Source organism: Pelecanus crispus, chromosome Z (assembly GCF_030463565.1).
Source record: "Pelecanus crispus isolate bPelCri1 chromosome Z, bPelCri1.pri, whole genome shotgun sequence".
Lineage (NCBI taxonomy): Eukaryota > Metazoa > Chordata > Aves > Pelecaniformes > Pelecanidae > Pelecanus > Pelecanus crispus.
Window position 1 is genome coordinate 80,344,347 of NC_134676.1, and position 18,282 is coordinate 80,362,628.

General features: G+C 38.6%; 1 protein-coding gene across 1 annotated transcript in view; it reads right to left on the bottom strand.

Moving 5' to 3' along the window:
• Window positions 1–3,929: 3,929 nt before the first annotated feature.
• Window positions 3,930–18,282, bottom strand: part of HAPLN1 (hyaluronan and proteoglycan link protein 1) — a 29,209-nt gene continuing 14,856 nt past the window's right edge. Inside the window, exons 3-4 of the mRNA XM_075726877.1 lie at window positions 11,352–11,654; window positions 3,930–4,219 (exon numbers count right to left, since the gene is read on the bottom strand). Coding sequence (XP_075582992.1) covers window positions 3,930–4,219; window positions 11,352–11,654 — 593 coding nt within the window. The remainder of the gene's footprint in view (window positions 4,220–11,351; window positions 11,655–18,282) is intronic.

The following is an 18,282-nucleotide window of genomic DNA, read 5'->3' on the forward strand; positions in this document are numbered from 1 at the left end:
CTTCCAGAATGCTTCAAAGAAGCATAAACCAAAGGCTTTGGAGTACAGTTTTCTTTATTTTCATTGTAAATCATATTCATAGAGTAGTCTTTTTTTTTTCCCCTTGTGATCACTTCGTTTACTTTGGCAAAGTAAGTATTTTTATACTTTGATCTATGTCTTTTCTTTTTGTGTTTTCTGGGACAGAAGTAGAATGGCCAGTCAATAAGGAGAAATCATCATATTGAAAAGAACAACATGATTTAATTGTTGTCAATTCATGGGCATTAAAATTCAGATACATTGTGAAATACAAGATAATGACAGAGAAGATGAATTGGTTCTCATTATAGAATATTCTCTCATGAACAGAAAATAGCACAGACTTTTATCCAGTTCTTAAGCTGCTTTTTAAAGTTTTTATCCAAGCACCTAGCTAGCTTTAGTCGAAAATAAGAAAACATCCTGACGTTTGACTTTATGAAAGAAATGGAGTCAGTAGCTGTAAAAATAAATATAATTCGTGTCTTTTTGTCTATTTGTGCCCACTTCTCAGGTAATCATACATTTTTTATGGGTTTTATACCTGCTTACATTGAACTAATTATTTATTTCATATACGCATATTTTCATCAAACTATCCAATGAACTGTGTCTGTTATAATAATACATAATGTTTTATATTAATACACAGATCTAAATCTAGCTTGATCCCAAATTAGACTATTGGGCTCTTCATAAGTAACATGACGAATGCAAATTTACATACTGCGACTCCATTACATGAACATATGATTCCTAGCAAGCAATATCTTCAATGCGAACTTACAGGCATAACTCAACGATAAATTTGGCCATCTGTGATCATATGCCAGCTCAGAATCTTGCTGGAGACCTAGTTCCTTGTTGCCCTGTGGTCTCTTTGTGCTGCCAAGCTGGGAGCTCAGGGGCTTTCCCTGGAGCTGAGGGATCACCTGGGTGGTGCAGAGCCTGCTCAGCCACCGGCCTGGGGTATGGGTGATGCACAAAGCAGGGGTGGGTTAGGGGGGTGCTACACCCGGGCTGTCACAGCGACAGCCTGGAGATATGAATGCAGAAGGCATAAGCTAGCGCAAGCCTGAGATTGCTGTGATTTAGGACCTGACCAGCCATCTCCAGAGCGTTGCAAAGTTGGTGAAAGGCTGAATTCGCCTTTCCCGCAGTGCCTTTGGTCTAGCAGTGAGGGCACTTTAGCCAGCCCCACAAGTGGGTTGGATGTGTACATTTTTTATGCAGGCAAAATATAATCCCCAGTCCTGCAAAAAAGATGTGTTTGGGTGAAACCCTGTACAGGGTTTCCCTGGAGAGGTAAAAAAAATTTCATGAGGGTCTCTTCACCTCTGTGCAATAGGAAAACCATGCAGCCTCCTCCAGATCTAGCAGATCTTTGGGGAGGATAGAGCTAGCTGCATAAAAGGTTTCCCTCTTTACAGCAACTCTGGATCTAGCTGGGGTAACAACTGGGATATTCCCTATAGCTTTTCCCATCCCACAGCCTCACTGTCCAAACTTCAGAAAAGGCTATGAAATAGTCTGCCTCTTTTTCCATGTTTCTGAATGTTGGATGGGAGAACAACATGTATTCCTCTTGGTCATGGTCCAGTCTTGCATACCCCATTCCTTACCCTGTACGGATATTTTCCATTTCCCTTTCCATTTCCATTTTTTCTCCAAAGGGTTCAGAAAAGGTTCTGAATGGCCTGAGAAAATGTGTGAAATAGACACTGATTTAAAAAATGGATGTTCAGAAAAGATTACATGGGTGTAGGGGCTTGACCTGTAATACATCTCTATTAATAGCTAAGTGATAGAGTTTCCAGAAAATCCAATTTCTAGTAGATTTTTAAAAATGTGGATTTTGGCACTGAGATTGCTTCATCTGTATAGTATGAGCAAATATCCACAGTGGGTGCAAATATCCTCAGAAGGGTGGTAATTTGCCTCTGAGCTTGATGGGAATGAACTCCAGTATAATAGCACTTACACTATGGTATCTTTCCACAACAATCCTACCATATATTGTTCCTAGTTTGTTCACAGAGTTTTAAAACAGGACCATAACCACTCCGGGAAAGAGATTTATTTACTCATGTCCATGGGAAAATAATTAAACCAAACTGTTCATGAAAGCATACCACTTGTGTCCTACTTGGATAAATACCACTATATCTCATTTAGATATGGAAACAATGGGAAGCTATAAAACTGCATAATACAAATATTGGTCCTCTGAAATCTTCATAGTCAGCAAGCATAGAGTAGGAAAAAGAGTTCTCCATTTGTAAGTGGTAGAACCAATACTGGATAGAGAATGTCAAAAATGCCTAAGAGGTTACTCAAGACCAAGATTTTTTAATCAGTGACCTCTTTGTTATTTGGATATCCAGCTTGAGACACCATAAGTGTAGTAAATTTTCAGAAAGCCTTGAGCACCCACTCTCTGAAAAACTGGTTGCATTAAGGTATCTGAAGATGAGCACCAAGAATTGCTGCATCCAAAATAAGTTTGCATCAGAAATCCAAATTCCCTCAAATTGGTATTTAGGGAGGACCTAGTGCTTTACGCAGCTCAGAAAATCCTAGGCACCATGCACAGTACATGTTTATCTCTGACACTAGCAGATATAGGTAAACATTTTCCACCTAGACCACTGCAGATTTAGTGAAAAGAAGTATTTCAGTACTTTTTCTTATTAAGTCTAAGGAGGATTAACTAAATAATTCAGGGCTAGTGATACTATTTTTTTCATCAATAGTTTAAAAAACCTATGTAATTTTTAGGCAAAAATGAGATGTAAGGAAATAAAGTGTGTTTTTTTTCTTCTAAACCTTAATAGCTGGTTTCAGATTTTATTTAATAATCTTATTCTAAGACTTAATAATTTTAATTTTTTTTTCTAATTTTTATTTCTTGTGATGTGTAAATAGGTAAGAAGTATTAAATATTGTAATGTTCTTTCATAACAATAACATTTCAAAGGCTAATGTAAAATCAAGCTGCTAAAGTTTACAATTTCTCTGTCCAGCAGTTCATTAGTACAACTGCCCTGAGTAGATGCTATATGCTGCTTAGCAAATGGCCTTTAAGAGTTTAGAAATAACTCAGTAAAGCTACTCAAAGGTAATACAACACTTCTCAGGCATCTTTAATTGGAGTTAAGATGAAAATAGGGTTTTCTTATTAGTTATTCACTCCCTCATCAATGACTTTATGCAACAAAAACACAATTGAAATGTTCAGGAGAACTAATTGTGCTTGTTTCTATGCATGGGACCATGAGCTTATTTTTCAGAAAGGCAAGATTTTATATTGTAAAACTAGTCCTACTTTTGTGGACTGTTTTAGCTGCTTTTATTAAACTCTGTGTATTTAACTATGTGAAATCAGTGAAAACAGTTATTTTCTAACCTATGTTGTTGTGAGGTTTTTTTGCAAAACCTCACTGATCCCCTTTAACAAAAAGAATATCTTATTCCAAACCTGATATAATCAATTTGCAGTGTTTCTCAAACTAATACAAATATGCAAAATTTGTGCTTTTAAAAGCTTCTGCTTTGAGTAGCCTTACATTCCATAATTGTGCCCTAGCAATCATCAAGCTCTATTGCATGCCCCATTTCATGAAAGAGTACTTTGTTAGGGTGATGTAGCTTAAAGAATTTGGCTCTAAAACGTCCTTACCTAGAGCTTCCATTAAATTATATTAATTTAAAATATCTATGGAATGATATTTTTACAAAAATATTAAAGCAAAAAAGAAACCAAATTAATGGGTTGGGTTTATGAAAATGACTCTTTACAGTAAGTAAAAATTGTTTATCACAGTTTTGGTAACTTGCATGAGTTCATATCAAAAAGAAATCTTTCACACGTTCTTAATGAATTTAAAACTTTTGTGCTCTAGGTATTTTCAGTTGTATGGTCTGAAACAGTAGACACCATACAGCTTGTGCTTTCTATCAGGGAACCCTACAAAGCGAACTGCTGCTTCATTAGGACTGCAACGTTTCCTTGGCCTGGAGATTGGGTAGCGGACGCTGCCATCAGCTAGCCAGCCAGCATCGCAGCGGTCATACCCCAGGAGCTTCCAGGCGGCAAACATCTGGCCAACTTTAGCAATCTGAGCTCCATCCTTCAAGCACGCCTGAACAGCTTCATCGTAGGTCAGCTTGGTCGGGTGAATTAGGTAGTAAAAACGACCTAGTAGAAGAAAGAAGGAAAAAGGGTCATTAGCGACATGATTAAGATGATGTGATATTATAAAGATGGTTTGAGGAGAAATGCAGATGTTCCACTGTAGAATCACATCAAACAGTGGTTGATTTGGGGCTGTGCAATTTGGATGTTGTACTGTTAAAAATATCTTAATTATTTGTACAGCGAGTTGATAAATATCGGGAGTAAAAAAAAAAAGGTAAGTAGAGAAAACAGACAAAAGTAACACTATAATTATTTCTGCTAACTTAGCACAGCATGGCGTTCCCACCCTCACTTGCTTTCAGTGGTAACTGAACTGTTGCAGTGCATATTCATCCTCAGAGGTAGAAAAACAGCAGGAAGAAGCCTGGGGGAGAGGGACGATGGAAGGCACCCTGGGATTTGGAGGAGGGCACCTGTTCTGCATCTGACTTTATGGTGCCAGATGCAACTACCAACAAAGTGCCAATGACAATCCAGTCAAATGTCTGAGGAACCCCATAGATTTCAGGCAAAGCAGGTCTCATGCAGCTGTAACTTACTGTCAGAGAAGGGAAATCAGTTAAACATCCAAAGCAGTGCACTTCTACATTATGCTCCCAGCATTAGCTTAAAACCCTTAGGAGTTTTTCTCTCAGAACATGGCATAGGAAGATTTGACCTTTGATAGCATTTGGGTGAGGGTGGCTGGAGGTAACACATGCAGTTTTACTCTCTGACAAGGCGGTGACCTTGTTTCTGATTAAGTGCAAGCACAATTTTTTTTTTCTTTTTTTCCCTTGTAAGAAAGCTGAGATATTGCACAGCTTCTCAGAAGCAGAGTTTGAGCCTGTGGTAGATCAAAACCATGTCTGTTGTAAGTCTTCATTAGCAGTGTCAAAACCATGTGCACCAGTTCTGCAGCTCTGTTTCTCTTTAAGCATCAAAGGGTATATCCTTACCGTAACTGATCGTGCTGCTAAGAAAAATGTGCCTGTGTCTCAAGGTAATGAAAACATATGCCGGCAAGTAAAGCTCAAAAAGGAAGTCTCTCCTACTAATCCATAAGCATCAATATTACTAACATTAATTTCATTTATCAAGACAATATAAATTCATTGTAAGCCTTTCATTCATTATACTTGGTGTTATTTATCATCACTGGTTTGACAATTAACCAAGTGTGAGGTAGAAATGGATTGCAGAAGAACTGTGTTTTTTTGAAGGAATAATGATTTCTAAATAAATTCACAACTTTTAAATCTGACTGTCCTGTAAGAGGCAAGTTAGCTGAAAAACAAAGGAATTTATTCATGTGGGGATCCTCTAATTCCAGAGCACACTCTATTTCTTGATTAAGAATGTACTCCAGAATAATATCCTTTTTCTTTCTCATAAAAAACCAGGCAAACACACAAACAGAATTCTGCTGTTTCAGATTACTTTCTTGGTGAACAAAAAGTGGTGAGCAAGATGAAGAGTTATGTCAGCTCCAGATCCCTGCAAAAAGCACATAGCTTTTTTTTTAAGTGAAGAAATGTCAGGTCAGATGACACTATAAAGATAATTGAATTAACTTTTTGTAAAGGTTGGAAATCATAAACCGTGACCAGAACATTATAAAAAAAAAAAAAAAAAAAGAAGCATTTACATTGCAGCTGTGGTGGAGCAACTTTCAAAAAATTTCATTGCTGTCAGAGACAATATCTACAGTATTTCAACAGAAAACTGTTGAGAGCAGATAATCTACCCCTTTGTAAAATGTTTGCTTAACTCCATTTCAGCAAGTTGAGAGCATTTACAAGGTGTTGCTAAAGAGAATGTTTATTAAGTGGAAACCTGTTCCTACTGTGTTATTAAGAGGTTTCCCCAAAGCAAACAGGATTTCAGACTTCAGGGAACAGGGATTTGGACTGATAGTATGTAAACTTCACCTAGCTTATTAGCTGCTCTTCAAACCATATGTCAATGGAATGTAATTTCCTAGGGATTTGCAGTAAGGTCAGGCTTTTCACATATGACATCAATAATAAAAACTCTTATACTCTACCCCTTCCTTAAATAGGAGAACTTTAATAGTAAACCCCACAGGGGTGCAACGTGTATCCAGAATGTCTGATTAAATAAAATTCTGTTAATAAACTCAGTAGAGATTTGCTGGTTTTCCCTTGCTAATAGGTTAGAAGGGTTCCTAACTGTGCAATCTTAGTATTTATTAATTGATGTGGAAGGAGAGGGAGGCATTAACTGCCTGTCTCTCATTAATACCTGGTAGTTAGGTCACTCCTACAGAGGATGAGTGTGCTTGATTTAACTACTCACATCCAAGTCATGGGGTAGAGGGTTTATGCAAACTTAATCAAACTTCATTTATAACAGCTATTTTAAGATTTTGCATGTAACAGAACAGCTTAAAGAGGAAAACTTGTGACTATGGAAGTTTGAGGGATGCACCACCCTTGGAGATTTTTCCAATTTCAGCTCCAAACTGAGAGATTTAAGAGTAAGTTTTTATATTGCAGCTGGGTGTACTAGACTGTGGGCCATCATCTTCAGAGGCACAGAAAGGCAGTACCACCCCATTTGCTATTTTCTGCATGGAAGTGTTAATGCAATGCCTTCAAAAGAGGGTTCTTGGAGGAGTGCTCAGAGGGGATGCCTCCATGTGCAGCCTGCTATCAAGTATCTAAGCACTTGGGCTCAGCCCTGACTACTCCTGGCAGGTTAGTGGCTTGCTGGGACAGCCTCTTGGTTAGCCTCGCTGCTCCGACGCTGTGCAGAGGCAGCGGAGCAGCAAGCCCTGCATGGTGGTGGCAGCACACGGAGGAGGAAGGCTGAGTGCAGGACTGCCTTTGCAGTGAGCGATCGTGTGTACGCTGAAAAGCTTATGGCCACAGAAATCAGTTAAGTTCGTTTACTGTGTAAACAGCAAACTGATCTAATTAATGGTTTCATACGGCCATAAAAGGCATTCTCAGCAGCCAGTGGGGTGTATCTGTAGCTTGCACAACATGTAGACCCTGTCATCTGCTCAGCAGACTCAGTTCAGTATATCTTATAGCAATACTAAGTGGTTGAGAGAGGCCATTGTTCCTCAATATTGAAGAACACGTTAAAAATTTGTGATGTGGGAACAATTTTTAAAAATCCTGTCCCAGCCCCTGCCAATATCAGTAGTGAATCTGGTGACTCAGAAGCAACCATTTCTAAGAAAGGTTACAAAATTTTCATTTTGGGAGGTTTGTTTCTCTTTTTGGAACAATGGCTACATGTTCCCAGTGATAAAATATTCTGAAGAGGTCAAATGGTCAAATGAGCCGTCAGCATGCATTATTCAGAGATGACTTTCTGTATCTTTCTCCCATTTAAATGGCAGAGGTGGTTAGCTTGTCATATGCATTACTGTAATAAACAGATGGTTCACAGCTGCACTTTTAACATGATCCCTAAAATGTACTCTTTGTATTTTTAACTTGGGTAACATGAGATTTTTACTTGATTCTGCTAGAACTGATAACAAATCAATTATGCACTGTGGTTCTGTGTGCAAGGTATACAACAAAATGTTAATGAGCAGAAAGTGTGATGCAAGCTCTACTTACACCTTCTTTTGTCTGAAAATGCTTAATTATAGAGGAGCTGATAGATATGTTTATATTTAGCTCACTTAGCACTTTTCAGTGCAGAAGATTCCTATGCTTTTTTCTTCGAGAAACTCTGTTCTCCTTCAGAAACCCTTTGAAATTAAACAAATAATAACCACACAGCTATACCATCATATATTCTTTGTCCCATGCCTTTTGGGCTCTGTAGTGAACACTGCAACAAAAGAATTTAGCTGCATTTATTCCCCTGAATTGGTGTGTAGAAGCCCAAATTGACCTTCTAGAGGGAATGAAAGAGGAGCATCCCCATTCCTTGGGGCAGGGATAGGAGAGAAATTGGGGTGGTCTGCAGCCCTTGCAGAGCCCTTTGAGTCATGGCAGGTTGTCCCACCACATGGGGCAGGAACCTTTAGCTTTTCTAAAGAGAACATGCACTAAAGTGGATCCTACTGTGAAGAAAAAGGAGAGAAGAAATTGGCTGTGAGGGAGTGGAGCTGAGCACACAGACATCAGGAAATTCCAACATGGAACTTCCAAATTTGAGTTAGATTCTTTCCACCTGTGCATTTTCATTTTCAATAGTCTTTATCAACATGAGGAATGTAAAAGCAGGTTGGGAAGCATGTTGCCATCCAACAGTTATGTCTATGGAGGCAAAAAATTATGTTATTTCACAATATTTTGATGGATTTAGTGGATAGAATTATGCTAATGTTACTCTTTGCATTGTTTTATGAAACACATCACTATATTCTTCTAAACTAGTACATTGCTGGTACTATTTACAAAGTGTATGGAACATTTTCAGTTTTTTGGCTTTGCCTGCATAGACACAAAACATGAACAGTTCTTCTATGAACCGATGGAATGATTTGAGTATGAAGCAGTTATACAGGCAGAAGAAAATGTTCAACTGTTGCACTTATACTGGTCTAAGAAAAGAAGCTGCAGAAAGTAATTTCATAAAGTACTAAGATTATTTTATATTGCACTGCAGACAAACTTTGCTAAAACAGTTTCCCTGTGCAGGCAACTGGAATGCAGGTAGAATTCTTCAGTAATGGTGTAACCCCTCCTTGTTTTACCAGTATTTTATTGTATTTATTCAGCTCATCACAGATGGGATCCAACAGTTCCAGGGTGAAAACAATGAAGCTGGATTTGAACTCACTGCATTGATGACTACGTTTTCATTTTTCATGGAAATGGCTGAATATAATTTTGCTGGTTTGTACCTTTCTTCAGGTAAAATAAAAGCTTTGCATGTATTTTAGAAAAAGATTCTCTGGCTTTGCTGTAGTATTTAAAATGGAGCCTTTCTGTTTTTTAATGAACCCTGAGGTCATAATGTATTTGGGGTATTTCTTTCCCTAAAAAGAACCCACTTAGCAGAAATCTAAACCTCACTCACCCTCTTTCTTCATAGCACCTCCCACAACTGACACTCTTTGAGATTTTTTTTTTTTAAGTTCAATTTATACTCCCCCGATTCTGGGGCCCTTGGCATTTTTCCAGATCCCTGACATGAAGCTGAAGGCTTCTCTGTTTCATTCCATCAGGAGACTCCAGCAGTCACTGCCACTGCTGGAAGTGCACAGTGTGCTAACCACTTCTCATTTTTCTTGGCTGTTCCTGAGCCGAGAGAATCAATATTGGGTGTTGCAGAAACAGCTCTGTGCCCATGGCCACTGTCTTTGGCAATTGCAACCTGGTGGCAAAACGGGTTATTATAAGCTTTTCCCTTTACAGGGAGAAAGCTAACATATACTGTTAAGTGTACATAAGCTATCTGAAATGTTGAGCTGAAAATAGGAAGCTAGCATTTTGGGAGAATGACTGGGTTTATTGTGGATATTAAGGTAAGCTTGGTACATGAATCGTGGAGAACACAGCAGGAACATATGAGGATAACATAACCTGGTGAGTTGCTGGTTAAAGAAATGGACACTGAGGAGCAGAAGCTCAGATTTTCTGCTGACACCTTGAGAGACTTACATGGCACTGAGCTGTAGGCAACTAGAAAAGATGGTGCTCAGCTCTATATATCAACGTATTGCTGTGTCTGGTCAGTTTAACAGGCTCATCAAGGATGGATTCATTTTAGTGCCTTGTCTTTGATTTCTCTACTACCTGCACACCTTATCCTCACCTTAACTCATTCCTTTTTCTCTCTCTTTCTCTCTCTTGCTGTATCAATGCACAGACAATATTTATCTGTCAGTATTTTTTTTGTTTTTCAGAAATGATTTTTCTCTTTCCTTAAGAGATATGGTCCAGTTGCTAGTGTGGAAAAGGGTGGTGATTAATGACCAGTAGTCACAAACATTACTCTGCAAGCATTATAAATAGTACAGCTATCATGCAATTATTTTTCCTTGTTTATTTTATTCCTCAGTGCTATTTCTATAGTACAGGGTTAAATCTACATATAAGAGATGAGCTCATATAGGATTTTGCCTTGGATAAATGAAGCAAGAAAAAATGAGCCAGCATTTCATGGAATGATGCAGCATGATAAAAATCAGCTAAACTTTTGTTTCAGACAATTTAATATTGTTGGTTTGAGGATTTGGGTTTTTTTGGAGAGGGTGGAGGAGACAGCATTAGAGCATATTTTTTGAGACCAAGCTTTATGTTTATTTTTTGGTGTGCTGTAGGACAGAAATGCTTCATTGTGGGTAAGTAGTCTGTGCATAAAAAAAAAGGCCATGCTTCTTGGTCTGGGTGGGCTGCAAGCCAAACATGTGCAAAGTTGCGTAAGAATTATCCACAAGTACAATCCTGTAGAGGATTGTAGACTCCTTTTGCCCATGTTCACTTGCAGCATTCCTCTCATTCACGGCCATGCTTTCTAAATCCTTTTCAGCCACTAGATTAAACCTGAAATGATAGCAAGCTGAGATCAAGTCATTTCATACCTAAAGTAACATCTACTAATAGCACAAAAGCTTGCAGTCACTAAAATAAGGTTTAGACCAGACCAAGCTCAGAGCAAAAGTGAACAGGGTTTTGATAGTGTACTAAGATTAGGAATCTAAATTATTAGGCATAAAAGCTAGAAATAACTTTTCTGATAAGGAATTATTAGTCATATTAGACCCGGGAAATGAGCAGGAGCTGCTTGACACAACAGCACAGATGAAGTGATGATCAGAATTTTGTTTTGGTGATATATTTAAGTTGTAAAACACTGTAATTGTAATTGAATTCAACAGTAAAGTTCAATTAATGAATTGCAGGTTTCTTCATCACTTTAACTGAAATAAACTGGGCATATATCAACACTAAAAGAGTACATATAAACTTTAACAGGGTGAAAGCAGAGATATTAGAAACTCCTGCCAATACAAGCTCTGAGTTGTAAAAACGATCTGCGTGAATATGTGGCAAAGACAACTTTACTCTGCGCATGTGTCCTTGTAAATTCAGCAATAACATTTTCCAAGCCTGACATAAGCTTTGACAAATCAGATATCACTTGCTGCCATTGGAGTTCCTTTCCTAAGCACAGAAACTGTTGTTTACAAGATAGGGGTGAAGAAGGCTCTTACCATTGAAGTTTGAAGTAAAACAGAAAACATCATATCGGCTTTTATCTTTATCCCAGAACCCGTAATTCCTGACTCCAGGCACTGTGTTCTTCCCTCCGCAGGGCTCCCTGGGCTTGGTGATGGGGTACTGCACAGAGCCATCACTGAGCCAGCCAGCGTTACACCAGTCCAGCCCTGACCTCCAGGCATCATAGAGCTGGTCAAAGGAGGCAATAACAGAGTCTTGGTCCAGACACTCCTGCTGAGCCTCATGGAAGTTTAAGTTGTAACGACCCAGCCGTGGAGAGTAAGGGAATACGACACCTGAAGTGGTAGAAAAAGGATGAGTTACTCAGAGCAGAAGAAAGGGAAACAGCATTTACAGTCACCAGAAGGAGAAATAAAGGTTAGCACCATGATGTGGGTCAGACTGTTGTTTTATTTCTGGGGAAAAATGCACTGTCAGCACATCAGCCATTAGGTTTCAGAAAGGCATAGGGCTGCTGCCTTACCTAGCCAGCTCCTCTCCCTGTAACCTCATTCTTTTCCCAAGGGGAACTGTGCCAGGTCTGCATGTTGCTCTCATCTGCAGCTTTCCTGTCCCCAGTATGGTCTCACCCTCGTGCACTTTGAGGATGCTTAAAGATGAGCAGAGCTGGCTGAAATTTTGCAACTACACATCTTTCATCAGCAAATTCCAGTTTATCAGCCATAAGATCAATTTCTCATTTTAAAAAAGTAAATTAAAACCTAGACTAGTTCTATTTTTCTGTGGGATGCGATTTGGGGATTTTCTGGCAGTCATTTAGAAAGAAGAAATTGTAGTACAGAGGCACATGAATTATTTTTTTTTACACATAGACATTAAAATGAAATGTTTTGATTGACATGAAAGAGTGCTATGTTCTTTGCATGGACCCTTGCCAAGATTTCCTGAGAGGTTCAAGACAGTGGGTTTTTTGTTTGTCTGTTTTTATTTTATTTCACATTATCCTAGGAAAGGGAAGGTATTTCATGCCTGACTTAATAATACACATTTCAAGGCTAGACTGGTAGGAGGCATAATTTCAGTGTCCTGAGGTCTTAAAGTAGCAAATCTATAGGGAAATAAAGTCAGTGAAGTTGTGTGTGGTTTTAGGGAGACTTTTCTGCTACTTTCCAGCTGTTTTTTTGCAGTTTGTCACCACTCAAGGAGGCAGAGCTCCTCACAGAGGGCATCAGGGAGCATGGTTCCTTGAGCAGAAGACAGGTTTCCCCAACTACTGACAGTGACCCATTGCTGCATAGCATGCAGCAACACAAGACAGTCCTAGTAGGAAGCCATGGGACACTACCTTCCCTCACTACCTCTACAGCTGCCCAAAAGCACTGCTGGCTTAACCAAAGGACACTTGCCGGAGAACCACTGTGCAAGAAGCATGGACTTGCCAAATGCTTTCTTCCATCCCTGAGGACCAGCCACAGGCCAGTCCAAAGTCCTGTCTGTTGCTCATTGGTGGTGAGCCATTGCAGATAGGTATGGCAGAGAGACCTTCTCATAACAGAGGATATCCAAGTGGAGATGGAAAATGTGGGGACACCTACAGAATTGTTTCAGCAGCAACATTTAATCAAAGTCTTTGCCCTTATCTGACGGATTTTTCCACAGTATATTTTCTGCTTGTTTTATGACAAAGATCTGTAGTTAAAGATTACTTCTTGAAGCATGAAAGATGTTTCAGAAAATGCTGAAGAACAACCTCCCCATGTGGCTCTGATAAAAGAGAAGAGAGAGACTTGAAATAAAAGTTTGGATCAGACCACCGTAATCTTTGGCAGGGTTTAGAAACTGAACCCAGATCTAAATGTTACAGTTGGCTTTAGCCCAGTCTCATAATAAGCTGAAATAAAATGGCATCAGAGAAGATCCAGCTCAGAATGTTTCTTCTCAAATACCTCTGTAGTACTGAGTGCTGTAGGATGCAGAGGGACTGAAGACAAGATAACACATGACGTGAGCCAAAAACTTTACACTGGTATAAACATCCATCTTTCTTTTTACTCTCTCCTTGCTGATGAATTCTCCAGCCTCTAACAAGTTCATTGTCGCTGTGGCAATGTAGCATAGGATAGAAAAATTACATTATGGTCATGCAAGACCGTCACCATGCAATGAAGCCATTCTTCTTTCTGAACAGTCAAACCCACTTTGGTGTCTATTCCACCAGTATCTTAATGTCTCCTTTCTTTCCTTCTCTCCCTCGCCAATCTATCATCCAAGAAGTGTTATTTTTGTTAAACAAAATCTTTGTTATTACTAAACTTCAGTGACTTGGTCCAACAAAATAAAGCATGCAAATGTAAACTTGGCAGGGTAATAATAAACAATATTTTGCTCTCCTTAACTACAGAGCCTGCTGAGGTTCTTTCTTTTTGTAAATCCTTTGTTAAAGGGTTTTTCAGTTATAAGCTGTTCTGACCTATAGAGCATGAATGAAATGTAACACTACATGTGCTGTTACTTGTAACTTCATGAACAAGAAGCTGTAGATGTTTCATGTTTTTCTGGATCTCTGTTTTTCCTTCCTCCTCCTCTTAAAAAAAATTATTCATTCCCCCTCAGTGCTAACGGATAGAAATATCACTGGCTATAATAAAAATATAACAAACGTCAGAGGAGTCCAAGTTTTATTACTTTATTAGAAATCCAATACTTATTATTTTTCCAGAACTACACTTCCCCAGACATCTGACTCCTTGTCCAGTACATGTGTCTGATTTACCTATACATGTAAAAAAATCCTAAAATCATCAAAGGTGGGTATTTTTTAGTCAAGATCTAAACTTACATACTTCTAAAAACTGAGCAGCAATTAATTGGAAACTATTAAAACAGATTTTATTTCTTAAGGTTTCCAAAATCACTTTTTAAAAGGGGTTAAATATGTATGCAAATTTGTTACAAATCTACTTGAGTTTGACAGTTTGGGACACAATGTTTTAATAACATTAAATATGCACAAAACTGTAATATTAGCTTTGGGCTATACTTGGGTAGACTGTATAGAAGCTGATTTTTGTTTGATTTCATCTGCAGTACAAGCCTGCAACTAATTAGCATTTATTTCACCCTGCAGATGAGGGTGGCCATTGGTGATTTTGTATAGCAAAATTGACTGGGTATGTGTTTTGTGTAGCTGTGAATTGTCTTGCATCTTTGTTAATATATTTATTTTCTTCCGCATTTCCCTATCAAACCTAACAGTGACATTCATAGCTAGATCTTACTATTCATCTTCCTTTTGTTACAATTAAGCAGTGATGAACTTCAGTTAATTGCAAAGCATCTTCTTTGGTCTTGGGTCTTATAACCCATCAAAAGATAATCCAGCCAATCTGTTATTGAATGGACAAAAGCTGTCCTGGGCTTGTTACTGTCCCCAAACTACAAACTAAATCTCAACTCATGTCTCCAACACTGTGTTTTACCACTAGACAAAACACTCACTTCCAAACATTAACAAATTCAGCTTAGGAAATGCAGGAAGAGAAAAACTTCCAGCCTCAGATGGGTAAAATCTGGTTATTTTGTGGGAAGACTGAGTTGAGGAGCCTTAACTTGACCTTAGTGATTTGGCTCCTTATGCTAAGGAAGCAGCTGAGACACTTGTGAAGCTTTCATGGGGAATATTAATTTACAATACAGACTTCACAGTGTGTCTCCTTTCCCAAACGTAAAGTTCTCTGGAACAGGTTCTACCCCCAGGGAAGGACCTCCTTTCCTCCAAGCAGGAGAGGAAGAACCTAAGACACATCAATTCAGTGGAGAAGAAATCTGTTAGTGAAAGAGGAGGACCGGGCGAGGCTTGCTGTATGTACCTATGACAACACAATCACAGTCCTAAAATGACTGTTGTAATGGAAATTAGGATTTCTACCAAATGAGAATATAAGAACCAGACATATAAAATACCCTCCCGGTATGCACACCTGTATTGCTATGAATACTTTACATTCAATTCCACAAAGGTACAACTCCGCTTCTGTTACTGTGGGTTTTAGGGAATGCAAAAGATATGATAGTGGTGTGTCCTCTGTAAGCTATTTGTATTTCAGAATCTTATATGCAGGTAACCCCTAAAATTCAGTGCAAGTGCTTTGCAACTACCCATTCACTACAGACACATTGTCAGTGCAAGGAGCTGTAACGGTTACCCAAGACAACAAGGTGAGGAAATGACCCTAGAAAGCTCAACTCCTGTAACAATTTATGGGTGTCTATTAAGCCAGCTCCATACACAATTAGCAGTTTTAAAAGTATTTACACATAGAACAAAATAACACAAATTTCTGTTGACTTGTATGGAAAAAAAGGTCTTTTTACAGCCAGAGTAAAGAAATGGACTTCCTTGAGTTCTAGCCCAAACAGAAAAGTAAGTTTTCTTGTAGCCAGTGTAAACACTGGGTAACAGTAGGGTTTGCTATATACTATACTGTAGGGTACAGTTTTATGCTGGCAGGTTCATACACTTAATGGCAAAATTTTCCATGCTGGATTTCTAAAATTCAGTGAACAGTGGTAAGTCCCTCATTTTCCTTGACAATCCATCTTCATTCCTCTGCCCACCAGCACTGTCAGATATCTGATCATTCAGCACTGTTTCCATGGGTGGGCCACTAGCCATCAGTAGGTATCAACCTCCTTAAAAATGAAACTGAATCTTGAGATGGTGTCCCTCCAGTCCATGGCATCCCGTAACCAAGCTGCCAGCGGGGTTGCTTTTTTCTGACAAGTACAGGCATACAAACTAGACTCTACTGTCCTGGGGACAGATTATTCCCTTATTTTTCTAGAGCCTTTATCAAAATTTGGAGACTTGCCTTTCTTTTCTCTTTGCAGGCTAATTAGTCCTATTTATTTTAGCATTTTCCTTTCAGGTCATCATTTCCAGATAATTTTTTGCTGCTTTAATTTGAACATTTTACTTCACCTGCATCTTTCAAGTACCATTTCTTACAGCAATTGCAAACACAGCTGTGTCTGCAAAGACCTGTTATACTGTCACAGAAGGAATTACATTGGTCTGTCATAACTTACTCTTGACAAACTCCTGTTGTCTTTTACAAGACTTTTTGTTGTCTTCTAGGTACCCCCAAATAGTGTGTCCTATAAAATCAGTTCTATAGCAGAGAGAACAACAGATTGACATGCAAAGGATATTTAAAATAGCTTTTTATGTATGAATGTAACATCAATACACAGAAGAAACAAATATGACATACATTATTAGGGTAAATCTGATTTCTCCTGCTGTTGAGACCATGGAGTCAGTTTCATATTGGTTTCAGCTATGAATTCCCTATTGCTTACATTCAACTTAAGAGCAAATGACTAGATTAGAAAATGATTGCTGTGACAATTTGGAAGGATTTGTTTATATGGAGCTTATGGATTTGATCTATTTTGAACTGTAAAGTCTGTTTTTTAAAGAGGTGCCTGTTCTTTTTCTATCTCTATCTTGGACATACATGCTAACATACCTCCAAGCAAGATCATAAAATCTGATGGGTTTTTTGGTTCATGTGGAGCCACCTAAAGAATTAGCTTCTATCTAGAAGCAGCTTTCTACAGAGTTTTTTAATGGTTTTATCTAGATCTGCATATTTCTGGTACTGTTGAACATGCAAAGTAACTATTTTATAGCCTGTATTGCAAAACTACTGTGTTCAGTTATCACCTCTCCCTGAAGACAGAAACTATAGCAAAAATTCCTAACAGAGTAAAAATCTGCCTTTGGCAGTTTAGCCTTGTTCCACTTTCTTTGTCATCTGGCCCATGAATCCTATGAAGGAATAGTACACAAAGTCTGTGCCTGAGCATTATAACCAAGGGCCCGTGCTGGAGCCTTTGCATGCCTGGGAAGCTGAAGCAAACAACCTGATGTAGTGAGATTCATTACAGTGCCTAGTATTCATAAGAAAGGAAAATAGTAAGGCACTAAAATAAAGCAAATTTAATGTAGAACAGTAAAACACCAACATAAAGAAAATTTAATGTAAGGTGAGAATTCTTTGCTTATGACTCAGGCAACAATATCTACCTGCCATAGGAGACCTTTTAATTTGTTAAGCTTTTGATTCTCAGGACATTTGACAGACTGTAAAACCCATGATCCGTATTTTATCTGCAGGAGGAGAGTAAGGCCATTTCAGTGAGAAAATGGCTTTGGTGACAAGGCCAGCACAAAAAGTGTCCTGCTTTCTGCAGTGCTTGACATTTCTTGCAGCCGCTGTGCTCAGCCCAACCCTCCTGCCCTTAGACGAGTACCTGTACATAAGGCTACAAACAGGGTGATAATCATGACATGATTGAATAGTTCTTAAATCTGGTGCCTGTGAAATACTGCAGTGAATCCTAGTCCTGAGCTTTATCTGCTAGACGGCACTGTCTCACTAGAGCAGGGGGAAAATGGTGTGGTTCTGCATTAAATAAGAGTAAAGAAAATGTACCAAAAACATGTGAGGTATGTAACAAATACAGACTGAATCTAATGCCACTGTTTTTTCAAAGCTAAAAGTGCACAGTTATTATGAATAATTTATTTAATGGCAATTCCAGGAGGCCTTTAAGTCTAATAAGAATAAAACACTACCACATTTGGAGAAGAAAAAAGGTCCATTGAGGTAGAGGTCAACTATTTTCATATTGATATATTAACATGCTTTCACCTAGCCAAAGCTATACTGTTTGTACAGTGAGCTCACATTGGAGTGATCAGCTGTTTGCACTGCTAGCGGGCATTCCTGGATATAAATGTTTTTGTCTTGCTGCCAATTAACATCCTTAGGGCCACCATCTCAGGACATCAGGCTATTGATGCAAATCCTTCCCACTGTGACATAAACTTCATTATTTATAGCAGATGTAGAATGTTAGGATGGGCTGATACATTTTTGGTTTTGTCCAAAGATT